Raw genomic sequence first — 20,239 nt, forward strand, 5'->3', positions numbered from 1 at the left:
GAGGGTTTGAGAAGTCTCCAGAGAAAGAGACTCCACAACCTCTCTGGTCAGCCTGCTCCAGTCCTCCACCACCCTTAGTCTCCAGCATCCTCATGTTGAGCTGGAACCTTCTCTGTTCCAGTTTGTATCCATTGGTCCTTATCTTATTGCTGTACGCCACCCAAAAGAGCTTGGCCCCCTCCACTTGACACCAACCCCTCAGGTGTCTGTAGACACTGCTCAGATCTCCTCTCAGTCCTCTCCTCTCCAGACCAAACAGCCCCACAGCTCTCAGCCTCTCTCCATAGGGAGATGCTCAGCCTCCCTAGCCCTGCTGGACACACTCTGCCTGATGCCCCCCAGGATGCCATTGGCTCTCTTGCCCACAGGGGCACATTGCTGCCCATGCAGAACTTGCTGCCTACCAGCACTCCAAGGCCTTTCTCCACGGAGCTGCTCTCCAGCAGGGCAGCCCCAGCCTGTCCTGTGCCGGTTGTCATTCCTCCCCAGAGGCAGCACCCTGCCCTCGTCCTTATTGGTCGCTGTGAGGTTTGCCTCATGTCCCTTTTCCTGATCCCTTAGTAATGCTGGGGCAGGCTCCAGTTCTGAATCAGTTTATCAGCTCTCAACGTTTCAGTGCTGGGAGGCTGCTCAGAGCTGAATTTTGTAGCTGGCTCTTTGCTGGGCTGTGAGTTGAATGGCACCTTGGACCCTAAAAACCTGGGGAGACCTTCAGAGTCCCAGCTTGCCCTCCTCAAGCTCCAACCCATGCCCTCTCCTCCTGTCACTCCAAGCCCTGGTCAAGTCCCTCCCCAGCTTTCTCATGGGTCCCTTGGGCTACTGCTGCGGTGGAAGCTCCTGAGTTCACTCGGTGCTGTCCCCCTTGTGCTGTCGCTGGCCGGCAGCACCGACACGGCCAAGAGCAAGAGAACCTTGAGGCCAGCCTGGCTTTCATCTGAGCTTTCCAGAAGGTGCTGAGGCGGCTCTTGGGCAGCTCACAGCAATAGAGAATCACAGTGAGGGACCTAGGCAGCTGATCAGCTGCAAGCTTGATCCTGGCGGGAGGCAAAGCAGGTTCAGGAATGATGTAGAACTGCATGGCTCAGGAAGAGAGAAGCCCGAGAGCCTGGCAGCCTTTGGATCTGGATTCCTTGGCATGTAGAGGGCAGCTCCTGCCTCAGCCTGGGAATAGCTAAGCCCTGCTCAGGGTGGGCTGCAGCACAGGAGGTGTGGGCTGCCTGCTGTCTGCACGGAGAGCAGGGCAGTTTGCTCTCCTGCAGCAAGAAAAGCCAACTTTTCCCTGGTGAAAGTCAGTCACCTTCTGATTTTATTGGAATTCCTCTCTAGGAATTCAGGGAAGGGGATAGCTCCAGTGAAAAATGTTCTGAGGAAACTTGGGGAAATCTCTCTAGCTATCCAAACACTCCTGCTGTTTGCTGTGCCCTAAATGCTGATCTCTGCTAAGTGTAACACGCAGTGCCTTATCCCCGTGGAAACAAAAGGCGTGATTCAGTGCAGTTGTTTAGACAGCACAGAGCTTTAGGGCAAGTCACAAGCAGCAGCAGTGCCAACCTCAGCGAGAGCCTGCTGGAGTGTCTGGGGAGTGGAGAGGGTCAGCTCATGCCCGGACCCATGCCCAGTGCTGCTGAAACCAGCCTGCCTGTAAACTCTCTTTTCCTTCCTTCCCCTCCTCCCTCCCAGAAGGACTCTGCTGGCTTCTGTCCTGGCCAGCTGGGGCTGGGTGGTTGGAGCTGTTGTGTGGTGCTGTGTGGCTGTGCTCAGGTGGCCCAGCAGCACCGGGGCAGGGACTGTGCCCCTCTGCCCAGCACTGCTCAGGCTGCACCTCAAATACGAGCTTCAGTTCTGGGCCCCTCGCTCCAAGAAGGACTTTGAGGGCCTGGAGCAGGCCCAGAGGGCAACCAGGATGGGGGAGGGCCTGGAAGACAAATCTTGTGGGGAATGGCTGAGAGAACTGGGGGTGTTTATTCACCAGAGAAGGCTGAGGGAGACCTCCTTGCTCTCTGCAGCTGCCTGAAAGGAGGCTGGAGCCAGCTGAGGGTTGGTCTCTTCTCGACTGCACCAAGTGACAGGAGAAGAGGAAATGGCCTCAAGTTGTGCCAGGGCAAGTTCAGGCTGGTTATCAGGAGAAGTTTCTTCCCAGGAGGGTTCTCAGGCACTGGCCCAGGCTGCCCGGGGGGCGGTGCAGTCCCCATCCCTGCAGGTGTTGCGAAGCTGCGCGGATGTGGTGCTGGGGGAGGTTGGGTGGCAGTGGCGCAGCAGCAGTGGTGGCAGTGTGAGCTCTGGGGGAGTGCAGGACTTGAAGCGCTGGAAGATCTCTTCCAGCCTCAGCACTTCTATGACCTCTGTGCCTTAGTCAGAAGCACTGAGCCCACCCTCAGCCTCCGTTCTGTTGAGCCCCCAGCAGCATGGTGGCTGTGCTCAGGGTCTGCCTTGCAGGGCTGTTTGTGCTGAGGTGCAGTTTCCCCTGCCCTGCCAGGCCGGGGGGGTCAGGAGCTGCAGCTGTGTCCTGCCTCCAGCCAGCACAGCAGCCAGGAGGGCCTGAGTGTGGTAGGTGCTGCCTGCTGTAGGTCTGTCCTTACGGGGGCACAGCAGCAGGTCAGGTCTGTGTGTGGAGCTGAGCCTGTCCCCCTGAACCGAGTGATTAGGCAGGAATGTGGCTGCTCTGCTTCTCAGGCTGCAGAGTCCTGATTAAGCAGGCTGCTTGCTGGGCCCTGAGGAGCTCAGCCTGCTGGCCTCTGACGTGGTCCACTGTGTCATCACTTGTCCAGCCGAATGAAACCTGCCAACAACCAGTGGGTTTTGCTCTTGTGAACTCCCAGCAGATCCTCCAGGGACCCCAGGAAGTCTGAGAAGCTTGACTAAAAGCCAGCAGTTCGGACTAGGAGAGAAGCAAACATTGCTTTTGAGGCTGGCCCTGGAGGTTTGCTGTGGTCTGAGTCTTTCTGAGCATTCCCAGTGGGTGCATGGGAGGAGGAATGCCTTGGGTGAGGGCTTTGGGAAGCAGCAGTGTGAGGAGGGGAAGAAGCTTGGTGTGTCAGTGTCTTCCTGGCTGTGGAGTGCTCTATGCTGATTCAGTTGTGCTGGTCAGGAGGGAAGCTCTGATGTGGTGGAGCTCTCAGCCTTGTGGCTCCAGGATTCTCTAGTCGCAGCAGTTGCTTGTCTGTGCCACCACAGGTTACAGGCTGTAGGACCCCAGAAGCTCCAGGGGAGGAGCTGCTCATCCAAACAAAGCTGCTGAGCAGCAGGTTCAGAAAGCTGGCGGGGTGCAGACCAGGACTGCCTCCCTGTTCAGGAGGGAAATGCAGCTGGAGCTCCCTGTGTTTTCAGTCCAGCTGCAGTGTCAGGCTTGCTTGTCCCCTCTTAAGCCCTGTGCCACTGCTCTTGGTGCGTCAGCAGAGAGCAGGCAGCTTCCTCCTGACATCTGCTGAGGCAGGGGAGTGTTTAAGCTCAGAACAGCATCTTTCAGTGTCTCCAAATGGAACAAACTGTTGAACTGTTTGCTGTAGCTGGCCTGAAAGAGCCATCCTGAACCTCCACAGTAAATGTGACTGGATGTCTGCTGGCATCAACACTCATATTTCCCCCGGGAACAGTGTCTTGCTGTGATCAGGACAGGAGCTCTTGGTCTGGAGCCCTGCCTTCAGACTCACTCAGTAGCTTGCAGGTCATGGTCTGAAGAGCCTCAGTTGTCCTTGAAAGTCTTCCAATAATTCAGTAAGGTGTGAGTGGAGGAGTCCCTCTGGAAAGCACTAGGGGAAAATAGAGCAAGCAGGAGTTGCCTCTCTCAGCAAAGTGGTGGAAGAGTGCTGTGGGGCATTGACCTGAACATGCTGCTGCTGAGTCCTTCGAGAGCTGCCTTTTGGCTCATTTGGTTTGCTTGGTTGGAATATTCTGAGTGAGCAGGAATAGGTCCTCTGCCATCTTGGGTGCCTGCCAGTGAAGTCCTGAACCTTTCTGGCCAGCATCTGTGTATAATCTGAAGGGTCATTTAGAATCTCTCCAAGCCATGGGGGGCTTGCAGCACCTTGGCTGAAGCCTGCTTGCATTTTGGAGACTTCTCTTGCTGGCTTTTGGCTTGCAAAGAGAAACCTTGGGGTGGCTTTGCCAGTTTACCCTCTCTCTGTCAGAGTGGCTGTGCCATTCTGTCTGCAGTGGTCCCTAGCTTCCCAGAGATGCTCCAGGCTTTCACCTGCTGCTGTGCCATAGGGAAAACCTGACCCCTACAAGCTGTGTTTGTAGGAAAATTGCACTGTTGCTGGAAGCCAAGAGTGTGGTGTTCTACACACAGGAACAGGCCCTTCAGCCCTGGGTTGGGTACCTTTGGAACCAGTCTCCTCCTTCTCTTGGTAAAGACAGAAGGGGGAGAAATCCATCTTCAGGTTGGGTTATTCAAGTGCCTCTGGGCTCTGGCTGCTGGGTTCTGCTCTCATGGTCCACTGTGGGGGTTGTGGTTTAGAGGACACTCTTGAGTGCTGGGACTGTCACCGTGCTCCTCTTGAGCATGGTGGAAGCCTGTCCCTAGACTTGAGTGAAGGATCTTTTGCTTTGTCATGGTCTGTCAGACTACAGCAATGTTGGAAAGGACCTCTGGAGATCATCCAGTCCAACCCCTGCTCAAGCAGGGCACCCACAGCAGCACAATGCCCAGCAGCACAATGCCCAGCAGCACAGTGCCCAGGAGGGGTTGGAAGCTCCCCACACAAGGACACTCCACAACCTCTCTGGGCAGCCTGCTCCAGGCCTCCAGCACCCCCACAACAAGCAACTTTCTCCTCCCCTTCACATCCAACCTCCTGCCCCTTGCTGCCCCTTGTCCTGTCCCTGGGCACCACTGACAAGAGTCTGGCCCCAGCCCCTTAACCCCCACAGCTCCTTCAGCTCTTGCTGAGCATTGCTCAGATGCCCTCTGGGGCTACTCTTCTGCAGGCTCTCAGCCTTTGCTCCTCCCAGAGCTGCTCCAGGCCCCTCATCAGCTTTGCAGCCTCCCCTGGCCTCTCTTCAGGGAACTCCCTGTCTCTGTAGCTGGGGAGCCCAGAACTGGACCCAGCACTGTAGATGTGGCTTGACTAGGATGTAGCAGAGAGCAGCCCTGTTCAGCCTGGCAAACCCAGAGATGGCTTCAGCAAGGAAAGCAATGGATGCAGAGCCTGAGGAAAGCTTCTCACATCCCATAATGCTTGCTTCCTTTTATAACAGGCCCCTGGGCAGGTCATCCAAAGAAATGAGCCTGGGAAAGTGGTGAGTTCAGTGTGCAGGCTTCTGTCCTGTGCACTGCAGCATGGGAGCAGCTTTTAGGGCTCTGTCAGGAGATGTAACAGGGTCTGGCCACCAATCTCCGTGTCAGGGAAGGCATTTCCAGGGTGGAAACGATCAACCTGCTTGCCAAAGTCCTGGGATTTGTGAGGGAATAGGTGTACCTGAACAGCTCACTCCAAGGGCCAGGTGGAGCAAAGATGCCAGACTGTGACCACAGCAGTTTTGGGCTTGTTTGGAGAGGCAATCTGTGCTTGTGCCAGCAGCAGCCAGTGAGCTAAAGCCCTGCCAAGCCCAGCTCTGTAGGCAGCTGAAAATCATCTTTCCTGCAGGTGTGGACACAGGCAGCCTGCACTGTGCCACCTGCTTAGCTCCAGACCTGCAGACGTAGTGCTAGGCTCCCAAACTGGTGCTCCCATCCTAGGGGGAGCAAGATGGCCTTGGGTCTGGATCTGCGCAAGGCAAAGCTAAGGAGAGGAAGGTCTAGTTTCCAGTTCCTCTGTAGGAGCTGTGCTCTGGTGCTGCCAGAGCAGAGAGTCTGCCAAATGCCCTCTGGCTGTTGCAGGTCTGCCTCCAGCAGCCCTGTGCTGGGTGCTGCGATGCTGTTCCTCCTGGGTTGCTCCACCTTGTTTGCCTTCAGCCTTATGATGCTCTCTGGTCTCAGCATCAGGTGTGGAGAGGTTTGCCCTTAGTGCTCTGAGCTGCTGCCTGTGTGCACAGGGCTGCTCGCGGCAGGTCGAGGAGGAGGAGGTTTGCTTCATCGCTTTCGGACGCAGGCGTCTGCCGTTGCCCTGTGCCCCTCCTGTGTGTCTGCACTTGGTTCTGCCGGGCAGGAAATCTGTGCCCTGAGCCTTCTGCAGTGCTGCCCTGGTGTGAGTCAGAGCCAGGGGTCAGTGCAGTGCATGTCTGAACAGCTTCCACTCAGACTGGGTTTGGTTGGAAAAGACCCTTTAAGATCCTCCAGTCCAGCCATTCCCTAACTATACCAGGGCTGGTGCTGAGCCATGGCGCTCAGCACCGTGACTCTGCCTCCTTGAAACACCCCCAGGGATGAGGATTCAACCACTTCCCTGTGCAGCCTGTGCCAGGCTTTGAGAACCCTTGCAGTGAGGAATTTTCTTCTCATGTCCAACCTAAATCTCCCCTGGTGCAGCCTAAGGCTCTTTCGTGCTGTCCCCTCACTTTTCACTGGGGAGCAGAGCCCGACCCCCACCTGGCTGCAGCCTCCTCTCAGGGAGCTGCCGGGGACAGTGAGCTCTGCCCTCAGCCTTCTCCAGGCTGCACACCCCCAGCTCTCTCAGCTGCTCCTCCCCAGCCCTGTTCTCCAGACCCTTCCCCAGCTTTGTTGCCCTTCTCTGGACCTGCTTCAGCCCTTCAGTGTCCTTCTGGGAGAGAGGGTCCCAAAATTGACCCCAGGATTCCAGGTGTGGCCTCACCAGTGCCCAGCACAGGGGCACAGTCCCTGCTAAGGCAGGGAGCAGGAGCAGTGTCTGCAGGGCAAGCTGCTGGGCTAGTGGCACTGGGTACCAACCATCCTCTTTCTGACTGTCCCACCTGTCTGGCTGTGGTTGTGGCTGAAGAGCAGGTGTGCAGGTGCCCCTTCCTACTGGGCAAGCAGTTTGAGTTTGGTGTTGAAGGCTGTGGAGTCGTGGTGATACTGGGAGAAGAAAGGGTCAGCTGTGCCAGAGACTCTTGCTTTAGCTGGGTGAGGAGCCAGGACCCTTCTGCTCTGCAGGCAAAGCTCACAGAGCTGCTGTCTCCAGTTCCCATCTGTCACCCTGGTTCTGGCTCCCCCTCAGCAGGAAAGTGGCTCTCAAACCTGAGAATTGAGGTACAAAAGCAAAAGTGTGGCCCAGTGTTTGGCACATGTGAAGGAAGGGGAAAATGAAAATATCTTTGCCCCCCACTGCAACCATGGCACAGGAAACCAGCAGTGGCTTTCTTAGAGTCATGGGCCAGCAGAACTGCTGAGGCTGGCAGAGACCTTCGAGATCACCAAGTCCTCCACTCCCCCAGAGCTCACACTGCCACCACTGCTGCTGAGCCACTGCCAGCAAACCACCTCCCTCAGCACCACATCCATGCAGCTTTTAGACACCTGCAGGGATGGGGACTCCACCACCTCCCTGGGCAGCCTGGGCCAGTGCCAGAGAACCATTCTGGGAAGAAATTTTTTCCCAGTACCCAACCTGAACCTGCCCTGGTGCAACTTGAGGCCAGTTCCTCTTGTCCTATTACTTGTTGCATATGAAAGGAGACTAATCCTAAACTGGCTTCAGCCTCCTCTGAGGGAGCTGTAAAGATCAATGAGGTCTCCCCTCAGCCTCCTCCACACTGAACACCCCCAGCTCCCTCAGCTGCTCCTCCTCAGCCCTGCTCTCCAAACCCTTCCCCAGCTTTGTTGCCCTTCTCTGGATCTGCTCCAGCTGCTCAATGTCCTTCTCAGAGTGAGGGCCTCAAAACCGAAGCCAGAATTTGAGGTGCAGCCTCAGCAGTGCTGAGTAGAGGGGCACAGTCCCTGTCCCAGTGCTGCTGGCCACACCACTGCCAGGATACTGTTGGCTTTTGTGGCCACCTGGGCACATGTAAGATGGAAAGGAGTCTATGGACCCTGATGCCCAGGGCTGACACTGCAGCTGCTGCCTTCTCACAGAGAGGTCTCTCTCCCACTCCTGCTTTCTTCTGAGACAGCATGAGTCACCAGTTCCTCCTGCTCCTGCCTTTGCCTGGTTTTAGGGCAAAAACTTGTGCACCAGGACTTGCTCTGCACCCAGCCCGTCCAAGGCCTGCTAACAGTGAGCTCCACCACACCAAAAAGCCTTTTCCAACCCAGAATGCTGCTCGGAACAGTGGGAGGCTGGCAGCTGATGCCCTTGCAAGCAGAGCCCAGCACAATCAGCTGTGGCTATCAGGAGGTTTGGAGCAGAGTTTTTCCTGCAGTCCTGTTGTTCATACTAGCAGAGCTGAGTGATGCACCATGGAACTCTGCCCTCCAAGGACCAGGCAGAGGCCGTACTGCCTCTCTTGTGGTTCAGGTTGGCAGCGAGGGGAAATCTTTCTGCAGCTATTGGCAGAAGAGGGTGGGATGAGAAATGGAGGCAGCAAGTGGAGCTGGCAGAAGAGACTACCTCACTGCTAGGTACTTGGTCTGGCTCTGCCACAGCCTGCTGCCTGCTGGGTCTCGCTGGGACTGTCTCACCAGGGCTAACAGTGTCCTTTCTCTCTGCAGGCATTGGTGTCACTACACAGTCACAAGGACAGTGTCCTGCCAGGTGCAGAATGGATCAGAAACGGTGATCCAGCGAGTTTACCAGAGCTGCCGGTGGCCAGGACCCTGTGCCAACCTAGTCAGGTAAACCAGCCCCTGCCTGCTGCTGCCCACACCTCCTGCACTGCTCACTGCATGGGGTAACTTTGCCTGCTGCAAGGGAGCCTGAGCTCAGTGGGTCAGATGGGATGTGGTGCTTGCTGGTGGCTCAGGACCAGAGAATCATTCAGGCTGGAAAAGACCTTCAGGATGGTGAAGTTTAACAGTGAACACTACCGAGTGCACTGCCAGGCCACATTCCTCAGCACCACATCTACACCTTGGCTGAACACTTCCAGGTGGGGACTCCACCACTACCCTGGGCAGCCTGGGATAGGCCTTGACAATTCTTTTGGGGAAGAAATTGTTCCTCACATCCAACCTAAATCTCCCCTGGTGCAACCTGAGGCTGTTTACTCTTGTCCTGTCACTTGTTAGCTAGGAGCAGAGCCCAACCCCCACTTGGCTGCAGCCTCCTCTCAGGGAGCTGTAGAGAGCAATGAGGTCTGCTCTCAGCCTCCTCTTCTGCAGGCTATACAACCCCAGGTCCCTCAGCTGCTCCTTCCCAGCCCCTTCAGCAGCCTCATTGTCCTTGTCTGGACACTGTACAGACCTTCAATGTCCTTCTAAGAGGGAGAAGCCCAAAACTGAACCCAAGATTTGAGGTACTTCAAGTACAGAAGGACAATCCCTGCCCTGCTCCTGCTGGGCACACCATTGCTGATCCAGGCCAGGCTGCTGGTGGCCACCTGGGCACACCCTAGCTCGTGTTCAGCTGCTGTCAATCAGCACCCCCAGGTCCTTTGCACTGGGCAGTTTCCACCCACTCTGCCCCAAGTCTGGAGCATTCATGGGGCTGTTGTGACTGAAAGGCAGGATCTGACATTTGGCCTTGCTGAACCTCAGCCTGTTGGCCCTGACCCGTTCAGCCTGGCCATGTCCCTCTGCAGAGCCTCCCTGCCCTTAAGCTGATGAACGTTTCCACTCGGCTTGTGCCACCTGCAGCCTCAGCGAGGGTGCCCTCGGCACAGTGCCGGTGTTAGCGGCAGGGCAGCTGCACCCCAGGGTGGGGGCAGGACTGGGGACAAGCAACGTGAAGCACTTTAGCTTAGGTTGCAGTGCCAGTTTCTGGCTCTCCACACAGGAGGCTGCTGCTAGTCGGGTAAGAAGCTAAATACCTGTCAAGTCCAGGAGGGTGCAGTGAGCCTGGAGTGGGTGGGCAGGGATGCTGCGCCAGCGGCACCGTGTGACTTGCTGCTGCGGATGGAGTCCTCCTCCTGGGGTCCCTGTGTGCAATTCTGATCACGTCCACTGGAGAGCTTTGGCCGAACGCCTTGCAGCTGCTGAAAGGCCAAAGGCCATGTGCCCTCTACCTGTCTGAGTGCGGTTTCCCTACAGCACCTGTGTCTCCTGCCTCTCCATATCTTTCAGACACAACCTGCCCTCTCTCCAGGCTGACAGGGACGTGTCAAAAACTTGCCTTGAGCCTGCTTTGCCTTTCAGTTGCTTACAGGCTCAGGACCCACCTACATTTAAGAGGAAGTATCCCTTAATGCAGTGGCTACCCCCATCTAGCACCTTCCAGTGCACAGAGTGCTTTTGCCTTCTCTGGAAGACATTCTCAGAGCTGAAGGGGCCAGGACTGAAACAGCCTCTGTGCTCTGAATTTACACCTAGCTTCTGGAGCAGTTTCCCACGTAGACAAGCTCCCAAAGCTGAGTCAGTTACTGTCATTGGTACCAGTTCATGCACAGGGCACCAACTGGCTGGGGTCCTCTGGAAGTTGCTAGGCTTGCCAGGATGTGGTTGAACTACCCATTCAAACAGCCAGAGGTCACAGGATCATAGAATGGGCTGGGTTGGTCTTGGCGTTAAAGCTTGTCCAGTTCCAACCCCCTGCTATGGACAGGGACACCTCCTACTAGCCCTGGTTGCTGAAGGCCTCATCCCACCTGGCTTTAAACCCTTGTGGGCTTGGAGCCTTCCCAGGCTCTCTGGGCAGGCTGTTGCAGTGCCTCACCACTCTCATGGGTGGTTTCTTCCTAAGAGCTGCTCCTCCTTCCCAATCTCTCCTTGTACCTCTTCTTCTGGAGTTCCCATTTTCCGTGTGGCAGTTCCCACTCTTGGTTCTCCAGTTTCTCCTTGGCGAGTGGTCAGTTGAGGGTTTTTTCACTGGTAATAGATCTGCTTTGGTGTCTCTTTGGTCTTGTTTCGCAGGAGGCTGTGTTTGAAACACTTCATTCATATTTCACACTGCCGTGGCCAAACTTCTGCTGAAGCTTTTTGATTTCCCAGACATTTTGTACACAGAGTTGTCATCAGAAACCTTTGAGCTTTCACCTTGGCTCCTGAAATTGCCCAAACCCTTCCTTACTTCCCCTTGTTAACGTACCTGTAGTTTCCTGAGTGCCAAATAATTGCTCCTGTTAGTGGTGCAGACTTTTTCTGTAGACTCCTGCAGTTCCTCCTGCACCTTGTCTCTTGCCCAGCTGAGGCAGAGCTGTTGGCAGCAGCGTCTGCAGCTGGCACCTTGGTGTCTGTGGGATGCTTCCAGTTTCAGATGTGGTCTGGCTCATTTGCCTGACCAGTCAGGTGTTCAGAGACAATGCAGGGTGGCAGCAGGCTTCTCAGCTTCTCATTCGGTGTGAAAACACCCTGGAAGGAAGCTGGGCCCAGTGACATTTGAGAGCTCAGCTGTTTGTAGAAGGAGCTTACCAAACATCTTGAAGAAACCTTCTTCACCATGAAGGAACCTGCCAGAGGAGATGGGACACAAACGTTCTGTTCCTTTTGCAAGTGGGAGGAAGCATGAGCAAAGCAGATGGCAGCCCTCAAAGTCAATGGCCATACCTCTGTCATGGACACAGAGTGGGGCTGGAAGGGACTTTCACTGCTCATCCAGTCCAACCCCCTGCCAGGGCAGGTCACACAGGAGCACATCCAGGGGCAGCTGGAAAGTCTCCAGAGAAGGAGACTCCACAGCCTCTCTGGGCAGCCTGCCCCAGGCTCCAGCACCCTCACAGTGATGAAGCTTTCCCTTCTGCTCCAGTGGCACCTCCTCTGCTCCAGCTGGCACCCACTGCTCCTTGTTCTGCCCTTGGCCACCTCTGAGCAGAGCTTTCACTCTGCAGTGCTCCTTCTCAGGCTGCTCACCAGCAAAAGAGACTCCAGGCAGAAAGCAAGGGCACCCCTCAGCCTCGTGGTGCCAGCTGAGGAGCTTCTGCTGCTTACGGGCAGACATCAGCAGGGCCAGACAAGGATTGAATTAGTTTCCTGTCTCCCATTTCCTTCATGTTAATTTCTTTCCCTCAGAAACTGCAGCTCAGGGTCAAGCCTCTGACAGGGAAGGATCTGTGAGGTCCCCAGCCCAGCAGCTTCCCTGATGTCCTGTCCTTGTTCCCTCTTCACTTGCTCTCGGGAAGCTGGCGGCTATGCTTCTCCCGCAGCAGGGTCGTCACCTTGCCTGGGGTGGGATGAGCTGCTCTGCTCTTGCCCTCCGCCCCGGACTCTTTATTTAGCTTGGGTGCTGAGCTGCTTTGGAGCAAGGCTTGGCTGGAGACTTTCACTGAGCAGATCTCTTCTTGGACTCTCTCCATTTGTGTAGTGAAGGCTTCAGCGTCAGCCTTTGCTTTGTCGTGCTACAAAGTCAACAGGCAACCTTCCAGCAGCCTGGCTGGAGCTCCTCGGTGTGCTTACAGAAGTCAGATGCCTCTGATCTCTCTGAAGGAAGGGAGCAAGTCCCTAGCTTGGTGTTTCAGTAGCAGCCTCATCTCTGAGACCTGGATGGTTGCTTCCAGCTCCTTGTAAACCCAGGCCCCTTCTACTGAGCAATGGTCTTGCTGCAGCAGCACAACTCTGCCATGCTCAGGACACTGCTTCTCCAGGCTGCCCCAGTGCAGCAGCACAACCCTGCCATGCTCAGGACACTGCTTCTCCAGGCTGCCCCAGTGCAGCAGCACAACCCTGCCATGCTCAGGACACTGCTTCTCCAGCCTGCCCCAGTGCAGCAGCAACCCTGCCATGCTCAGGACACTGCTTCTCCAGGCTGCCCCAGGGAGCGGTCTCAGAGCCTGGACAAGGCTTGGAGACCTGCACTCAGCTGCTGGAGTTTCTATGGTTTGGGCCTTGCAGTCAAGTGATGCCTCCTCACCTCCAAGATGAGAAGAGCACTTCTCTTGCCCTGCTGTTCCTCCTGACTTTGTGAGAAGGATAACTTCTTGGTAGACCCTAAATGGTGAAGATCAGCCTGATTTTGACTGGAGTCTCTGTGTGTGGCTGTTGTGGTTGGTAAAACAGGACCTTGGGAAGCACATGAATGTGATGAGCAGCCTGGCAGGTTCCCAGTGACAGCCACCAGACACAAACACTGACTGCTTCAAGCATTTTCTGCTTCTAAGTGTTGTTGCTGAGAAAATGTCTCTCTCCTCCCTGGACCCATGCTGCTTCAGATGGGGCTGGATATTCTGATTCCTCTCCTACTTCTTGGAAAAAGCAATGTTCCCAGCAAGGCTGTGTTTATCCTGCTGTTTTCTGCTGTACTCAATGGTCACTAAGCTGTTTCACCCTAGCCTTGGAGCATCTTGTCTCTGCAGCACTTTCTGGCTTCAGAGAGGCTGAAGATTCATAGAATCCCAGCAGGATGGGGCTGGAAGGGGCCTCTGGAGATCATCCAGTCCAAGCCCCTGCTCCAGCAGGGCACCCACAGCAGCTTGCCCAGCAGCACAGTGCCTGGGGGGAGGTTGGAAGCTCTCCACACAAGGACACTCCACAGCCTCTCTGGGCAGCCTGCTCCAGGCCTCCAGCACCCTCACAACAAACAACTTGCTCCTGCTCTGCACAACCAACCTCCTGCCTGACACTTTGTGCCCCTTGCTGCCCCTTGGCCTGTCCCTGGGCACCACTGACAAGAGTCTGGCCACAGCCTCTTGCTCCCCACAGCTCCTTCAGCTCTTGCTGAGCATTGCTCAGATGCCCTCTGAGGCTGCTCTCCTGCAGACTCTCAGCCCCAGGGCTCTCAGCCTTTGCTCCTCCCAGAGCTGCTCCAGGCCCCTCAGCAGCTTTGCAGCCTCCCCTGGCCTCTCTCCAGCAGTTCCCTGGCTCTGCAACTGGGAGCCCAGAACTGGACCCAGCACTCCAGATGTTGCCTCCCTAGGGCAGAAGAGAGAGGAAGGAGATCCTCCCTTGGCCTGCTGGCCACACTTTCCTCTTGCACCCCAGGAGCCCTTTGGCCTCATCGCAAAGCTCTGTGCTGTTGGTGCCACTTGACTGTCTGAGGCATCACTCCTAGCAGGGCTTGTTCTGTTTGGTGTTTTTTCCAGTGCTGGGCTTTCCTTTGTTGTTGTTTCCATTGAGGCTGAATGCAATGCTGCTCCCAAAGGGCTTTTCTGAGCTGGTCTGCAGAATAACAAAGGAAGAATTCTGCACACCCATCCGTTCTGGTCTTCTCTGCTTTTGAAGCCTCTATTGCTATAGAGTCAGTAGGAGAAGCAGGGGATCTGTCACCCAGCACACTGGCCTATAGCTGATGTTTCTCCTTAGTTTCAGAAGTAGTAACACCACAGGGAAATCCTCCTCTCTTTCTTTCCAGTCAATTGAGTAATAAACCCCACTGCTTATTGCAGTGCTATTTGAAGTCACACACAAACTCTTATGTCTTGAATTCCTGTGTACCTCCCCAGCATGTACAGTGAAAGGCTTTGGAAAAGAAGGGATAAGAAGTCAGGCTGAACAGTGCTCCTGGGAGCAGGATCCACGGAGGCCATGGGTGTGTAAGAGGTTGGATCTGGAGCACAAAGGTGGCTTCTCAGCTCTGGGAGTGGTGTGGATGCCTGGGTGCTGCTGGCTATCTGCTTCCCAAGAAGGTGGTGGAATCCCCATCCCTGGAGGTGTTGAAGAAACCTGTGGCCATAGCACTTGGGGACATGGTTGCTCTGGTGGCATAGAAACATCTGTGTCAGGTCCTTTGTTCTTGGGCCTGAGGGCCTGTCAGGTACAGCTCCATGCAGCTTGGGGTAGGAGGGGTGCAGGTGTCTGTTGTCTGGCCTTGAGGCTCTTGGTAAGCCTCTGCTGAGAGGCAGAGACTCCTCTTCCTCCCCTTTGGCAGAGGCAGCAGACACTTTCTGTGGCCTCCACAGTCCTGGAGCTGCAGGGTTTGTGTTCTGTGCAGTGTCTGCAGGAGCACATCTGAGACTCCCCTGGTTGCACCCTGCCCTGGGGACTGCTGCTGTGCTGTGGGCAGCTGGAGGAGCTGGGGCTGCACAGGGCTGGTTCACACCAGCATGGGCTCTGAGTGCAGCGACGATGTCCCTGTGCCAGCTGTAGCACTGGTTTGAAGTGGAGGTCTCTGGTCTGTGTGCCAAAGAGAAGCTGCCTGCTGTAATTGGTATCTGGTAGGCTTGGGGAGGGTAGTTATGGTTCACAGAGTTGCAGAATGGTTTGGGTTGGAAGGGGCCTTAAAGGTCATCCAGTTCCAATCCTCCTGCCATGGGCAGAGATACCTCCAGGGGAGGGAGCATCCACAACCTCCCTGGGCAACCTGTTCCAGTGTCTCCCCATCCTCACTCTGAAGGATTTAATCCTCATCTCCACTCTAAATCTGCCTTCTTCAGTCACAGAATCACAGAATGTCAGGGGCTGGAAGGGACCTCGAAAGATTATCCAGTCCAACCCACCTGCCAGTTATGTGCAGGGTTGGACCTACTGGGCTGGTATGGGACTGTGTTGCTGTCAGGTACTGGGTAAGAGAAAGCCTGGATCCTGGTATCCAGATTCCTTGCCAGTAAAACAGCCAGCTTCATTCCTCTTGTTGTCCCAAAACCCACTTGTGAGTGCTGCTGAAAGTTTCACTGCGGGGACCCAGATGGAAGGGGAGAGAAGCTGCTGCAGTGGGGAGGTCTCGCGAGGTCTCCTTGGATGCCATCTGCGGTGAACACTTCACCCCAGCAGCCCAGCTCTGGTGCTATGCAAATGGGTTTCACACCTGCCCTCTCCTGTGCCCTCTGTGTCCAACCAGCTTGGTCTGGCAGTGTCAAAGGGCAGGGGAAATGCAGAGAAGGGGAGGCCCCTCCCGCGTGTGCCAGGCTGTGCTGCTGGGTCCCTGGCAGACCTCACCACGCTGCTTCCCTTTGGCCTTCACTTGGAGGCTCTGACCCAGAAATGTGCCACTCTGGGCCTTGCTTGCGTCCTCTCTGCTATTGTGCTCAGTGATACTCTTGAGAGTGAGGGGAACACATCCTTTTGTGCTGAGGCATGAGGCTTCTTGGTTGCCATCCCCTCATGTGTCCTGACTTCTCCAGCATTTCAAGCTTCATCCCTCCAGATCAGTTAATCACTCATCTGGTGCTCCCTCCTCCAATTCCCACTTCCTCACCAGTCACTTGGAGAGGCACAAGGAGGACATTCTGATGTGTGCTGATCCACTCCTGTGGCTTGACTCACACCAGTTAGGCAGCTTGATCTGATCTAGGAATCACAGACTCACAGAATCAACCAGATTGGAAGAGAGCTCCAAGCTCCTTCAGCCCAACCTAGCACCCAGCCCTGCCCAACCAACCAGACCATGGCACTCAGTGCCCCAGCCAGGCTTGGCTTCAACATCTCCAGGCATGGTCACTCCACCACCTCCCTGGGCAGCCAATTCCAGTGCCAATCACTCTCTCTGCCAACAACTTCCTCCTCACATCCAGCCTAGACCTGCCCTGCCACAGCTTCAGGCTGTGTCCCCTTGTTCTGTCCCTGGCTGCCTGGCAGCAGAGCCCAACCCCACCTGGCTACAGCCTCCCTGCAGGCAGCTGCAGGCAGCAATGAGCTCTGCCCTGAGCCTCCTCTGCTGCAGGCTGCACACTCCCAGCTCCCTCAGCCTCTCCTCACAGGGCTGTGCTCCAGGCTCCTCCCCAGCCTTGCTGTCCTTCTCTGGACACCTTCCAGCACCTCAACAGCTCTCTTCAATTGAGGAGCTCAGAACTGGACACAGCACTGCAGGGGTGTCCTGAGCAGTGCTGAGCACAGGGGCACAAGAACCTCCCTTGTCCTGCTGCCCACACTGCTCCTGAGCCAGCCCAGGATGCCATTGGCTCTGCTGCCCACCTGGGCACTGCTGCCTCCTCTTCAGCTCCTCTCTCCCAGCACCCCCAGCTCCCTCTCTGCCTGGCTGCTCTCAGCCACTCAGTCCCCAGCCTGTAGTGCTGCTTGGGGTTATTGTGGCCAAAGTGCAGAACTCTGCACTTGGCCTTGTTCAATCTCATCCCATTGGCCTCTGCCCACCCATCCAGCCTGGCCAGGTCCCTCTGCAGGGCTCTCCTACCCTCCCACAGCTGCTCCACAGCGGCTTCGAGGTTGATGTCATCTGCACACTTACTGATGCTGGACTCAATCCCCTTCCCCAGATCATCAGTGAAGATATTGACCAGAACTGTGCCCAGCACTGATCCCTGGGGCACACCACTGGTGCCAGCTGCCAGCTGGATGTGGCACCATTCACCACTACTCTCTGGGCCTGGCCCAGTTCTTGACCTATATCAGAGTCAATCTGTCCCAGCCAGGAGCTGCCAGCTGTGCCAGGAGCTTGTTGTGGCAGACAGTGTCAAAGGCTTTGCTGCAGTCCAGGCAGACTCCATCCACAGCCTGCCCCACATGCACCAGGCAGGAACCTGATCATAAAAGGAGCTCAGGCTGATCAGAGCAGTGGCCTCTAGCTGTGCATTCTCTCAGTGTTGCCTCACTCCCTGGGACCTTGCTGTGAGCCTTTTCTGCCTTGTTGGCAAATCATAGAATCTTCGACCCATGGAGCTCCTGAGCTTGGCAGAGACCTTTGAGATCACTGAGTCCAGGCACTCCCCCAGAGCTCACACTGCCACCAAGCCACCTGCCTCAGCACCACATCCCTGCAGCTTTTAAACACCTGCAGGGATGGGGACTCCACCACCTCCCTGGGCAGCCTGCACCAGGGCCTGAGACCCCCTTACTGGGAAGAATTTTTTCCTAATACTCAGCCTGAACCTCCCCTGGCACAACTCGAGGCCATTTCCCCTTGTCCTGTCACTTGCTGCATGTGAGAAGAGACCAAGCCCCACCTGGCTGCAGCCTCCTTTGGGGCAGTGGTAGAGGACAGTTGGGTCTCCTCTCAGCCTCCTCTTCTGCAGACCGAACACCCCCAGTGCCCTCAGGCACTAGACTCACAGGACACCATCTGCAGCAGAGTGGCAGCCCTGAGATTTTGCTTCTCAGCCTCGTGGTGAGGGTCCTGTGTATGCTGAGCACACCCTCTGGCTGCCTGGGAAGCAGAGGTGCAGGCTGTGGCTCATCCTAACCTCTTACTGTGGCTTTTCACGTTTCTGTGCCAGTGCCTGTGGCCCGGGTGGCATCCAAAGGAAAGCTTTCCCTGTTCTGCTGCTAGTCCTTTTGTTCCTGCCTGTTGTGTTTTCCACACATCTTCATCCTGAGACTTCTGATCTTTAACGAGTTTCTTCTTTTCCTCTCCTTTCCCCATGTTTTCTCTCCTTTGGTGGCAGCACTTCAGGTGTCCGATGCTGGTGATGCTTTGCTGAAGGAGTTGGCTCTGCTGCCCTCCTCGAGCAGCACTCAGGAGGCTGCAGGATGTGGTCAGGCAGCACAGGCTCACAGCATACTGCAGGCTGGCAGGGAGCCTCGGGGGTCTCTTGTCCAACCCCTGCAGCCAGCAGGGACATCTCTGATTAGATCAGGGTGTTCAGGGGCCCCACCACGTCTGGCCTGGAGTGTCTCCAGGAATGGGGCCTCCACCGCCTCCCTGGGCAGCCTGTGCCCGTGTCCCACCACCCTCACCCTGAGGATCTTCGTCCTTGTGTCCAGCCTGAGGCTGCCCTGCTCCGGTGTCCGGCGTGGCTTAAGGGGCAGAGGCAGTTTTAGTGCCCCTGAAGAGCGCAAGAACACTCCTGTTGGACTGGAGCCAAACACAGAGCTCTGCCCACTCAGGTACAGAAGGACACAGCAGGTGAGTCCTTAAGGCCTAACGCACATACAGGGTGCATGAGACCCCCTAGCCCTGCCCAGCCCGGCCAGACCACAGGCCCCCCTGCTCCTCTGCTTCCCCAGAGCCTCTGCTGCCCTTAGGCCTCAGCAGGCCCCCACAGGCCATGAGCAGGCCTCCTGCCATGGCAGCGGTGCCGAGAGAGCGGCAGGGCAGAGGAGGCCTGGCAGGCCTGGCTGCCAGCTCACCGAGGGATGGCACCGAGCAGCGACATTACATTGCCTGGGGCTGGCTCCGGGACTGCCTGACCCCTGGAGGAGTGCTCAGCTCCGTGGCTCTTACACCCGCAGCAGTGTCTGGCCCCTCGCCATGCAGAGCTTCCTCCTGTGCCCTGCCCCTGCTCCAGACCAGCTCTCCCCGGCCTGGCACTGCAGTCCCCCCACAGCCTCCTCTGGGTGCCCTCAGACACCGAAATGCTGCTCTCAGGGCTCCCTGAAGCCTTCTCTTCTCCAGGCGGCGCAGCTCAAACTCTCTCAGCCTGAGGTGCTCCAGCCCCTGCCCATCTTTGTGGCCTCCTCTGGACCCCCTCCAGCAGGTCCATGTCCTTCCTGTCTTGAGGACCCCAGAGCGGGACACAGACCTGCAGAGGGGCAGGATCCCCTCTCTCCATCTCTGCCCACACAGCTTCGGATGCAGCCCAGGCTGCCCTTGGCCCTCCAGGCTGCCGGTGCCCGTTGCTGGCTGCTGTCCAGCTTCTCACCCAGCTTCTCACCCGCCAGCACCCCCAGGTCCTAGCAGCAGCCCTGTCCTGTGGTGGAGGACGGATGATGCTGTGAGGAAGTGTAGCGCAAACGGGAGCTGGGACCGCTTCAGCTGCGCGATGCTGAGCAGAGCTGCAGAGCTCAGGGCTCTTCCAGGGAATTCAGGGTGGGTGGTAGGCTGTGACAGCTGAGCTCCACGTCTGTCGTGCCCCGAGAAGTCCTCTCTCGTTTGAGGATTAAGCTCTAGCTACTTCCCCGACACAGAACCGCTGCCAAGATTCCAGTCTGGCTCAAGCCACTCTCCACACTTCATAATGAAGTTTGAGAGAGCTTTAACATCTTGGTGTTGGCAGAAACATGGGTTTAAAATCGCAGTGTGGTTGGAGACTTGCTGGCTCTGGCCACTGCTAACAAGGCTGGAGACTTTCATCTCAAGGTCAAATCCAGCTGTGGTGTTAGTGACAAAGTCATGAACTTCTGACGGATGGTTCGGGGCCTGCGTGTGGAAAGATGTCTTGAGTCCGACGCCAGGGCTGGGAGTCTGCAGCCTTGGGTTCCGGTGCTGATCCCTGCCAGAGCTGTTCTGAAAGACCCTCAGCAAGACACTTAAAGCCTTTGTGTCTTGGGTGTCTCTGTGTGAGAGCACTGCAGGTCTGCCTCCATCCGCATGGTGCCAAGATCTCAAGCTCCTCCCGACTGCAACCTCCTGAATGCCATCAGATGCAGAGGCACAAAGAGGCGGGTGGGATGAGCTGGCTCTGTCCAGCCTGCGTTAGACAAGTGCCTGGATCCCAGCCGTCAGGATCAGCAGGACCCGGAGAGCTTTATGGCAGCTCCAGCAGTGAGGATGCCATGCCCTCAGGAGAGAGCGCTGCCCTCCCACCGCCGCGCAGTGCCTTCCTTGGCGCAGGCAGGGCGCGACAGTTGGCAGCAGTGCGAGAAGCTGGGTCCTGCGTTTGGCAGCTGCAATGA

At 56.5% G+C, this 20,239-nt stretch overlaps 1 protein-coding gene across 7 annotated transcripts in view; it reads left to right on the forward strand.

The window, feature by feature from the left end:
- COL26A1 (collagen type XXVI alpha 1 chain) overlaps window positions 1-20,239 on the forward strand; it is a 260,234-nt gene that overhangs the window by 22,924 nt on the left and 217,071 nt on the right. For all 7 annotated transcript variants that reach the window (XM_064166240.1, XM_064166243.1, XM_064166244.1 and 4 more), the window contains exon 2: window positions 8,483-8,605. In XM_064166240.1, coding sequence (XP_064022310.1) covers window positions 8,483-8,605 — 123 coding nt within the window. The remainder of the gene's footprint in view (window positions 1-8,482; window positions 8,606-20,239) is intronic.

Source organism: Pogoniulus pusillus, chromosome 27, assembly GCF_015220805.1.
Source record: "Pogoniulus pusillus isolate bPogPus1 chromosome 27, bPogPus1.pri, whole genome shotgun sequence".
NCBI classification, from domain to species: Eukaryota; Metazoa; Chordata; class Aves; order Piciformes; family Lybiidae; genus Pogoniulus; species Pogoniulus pusillus.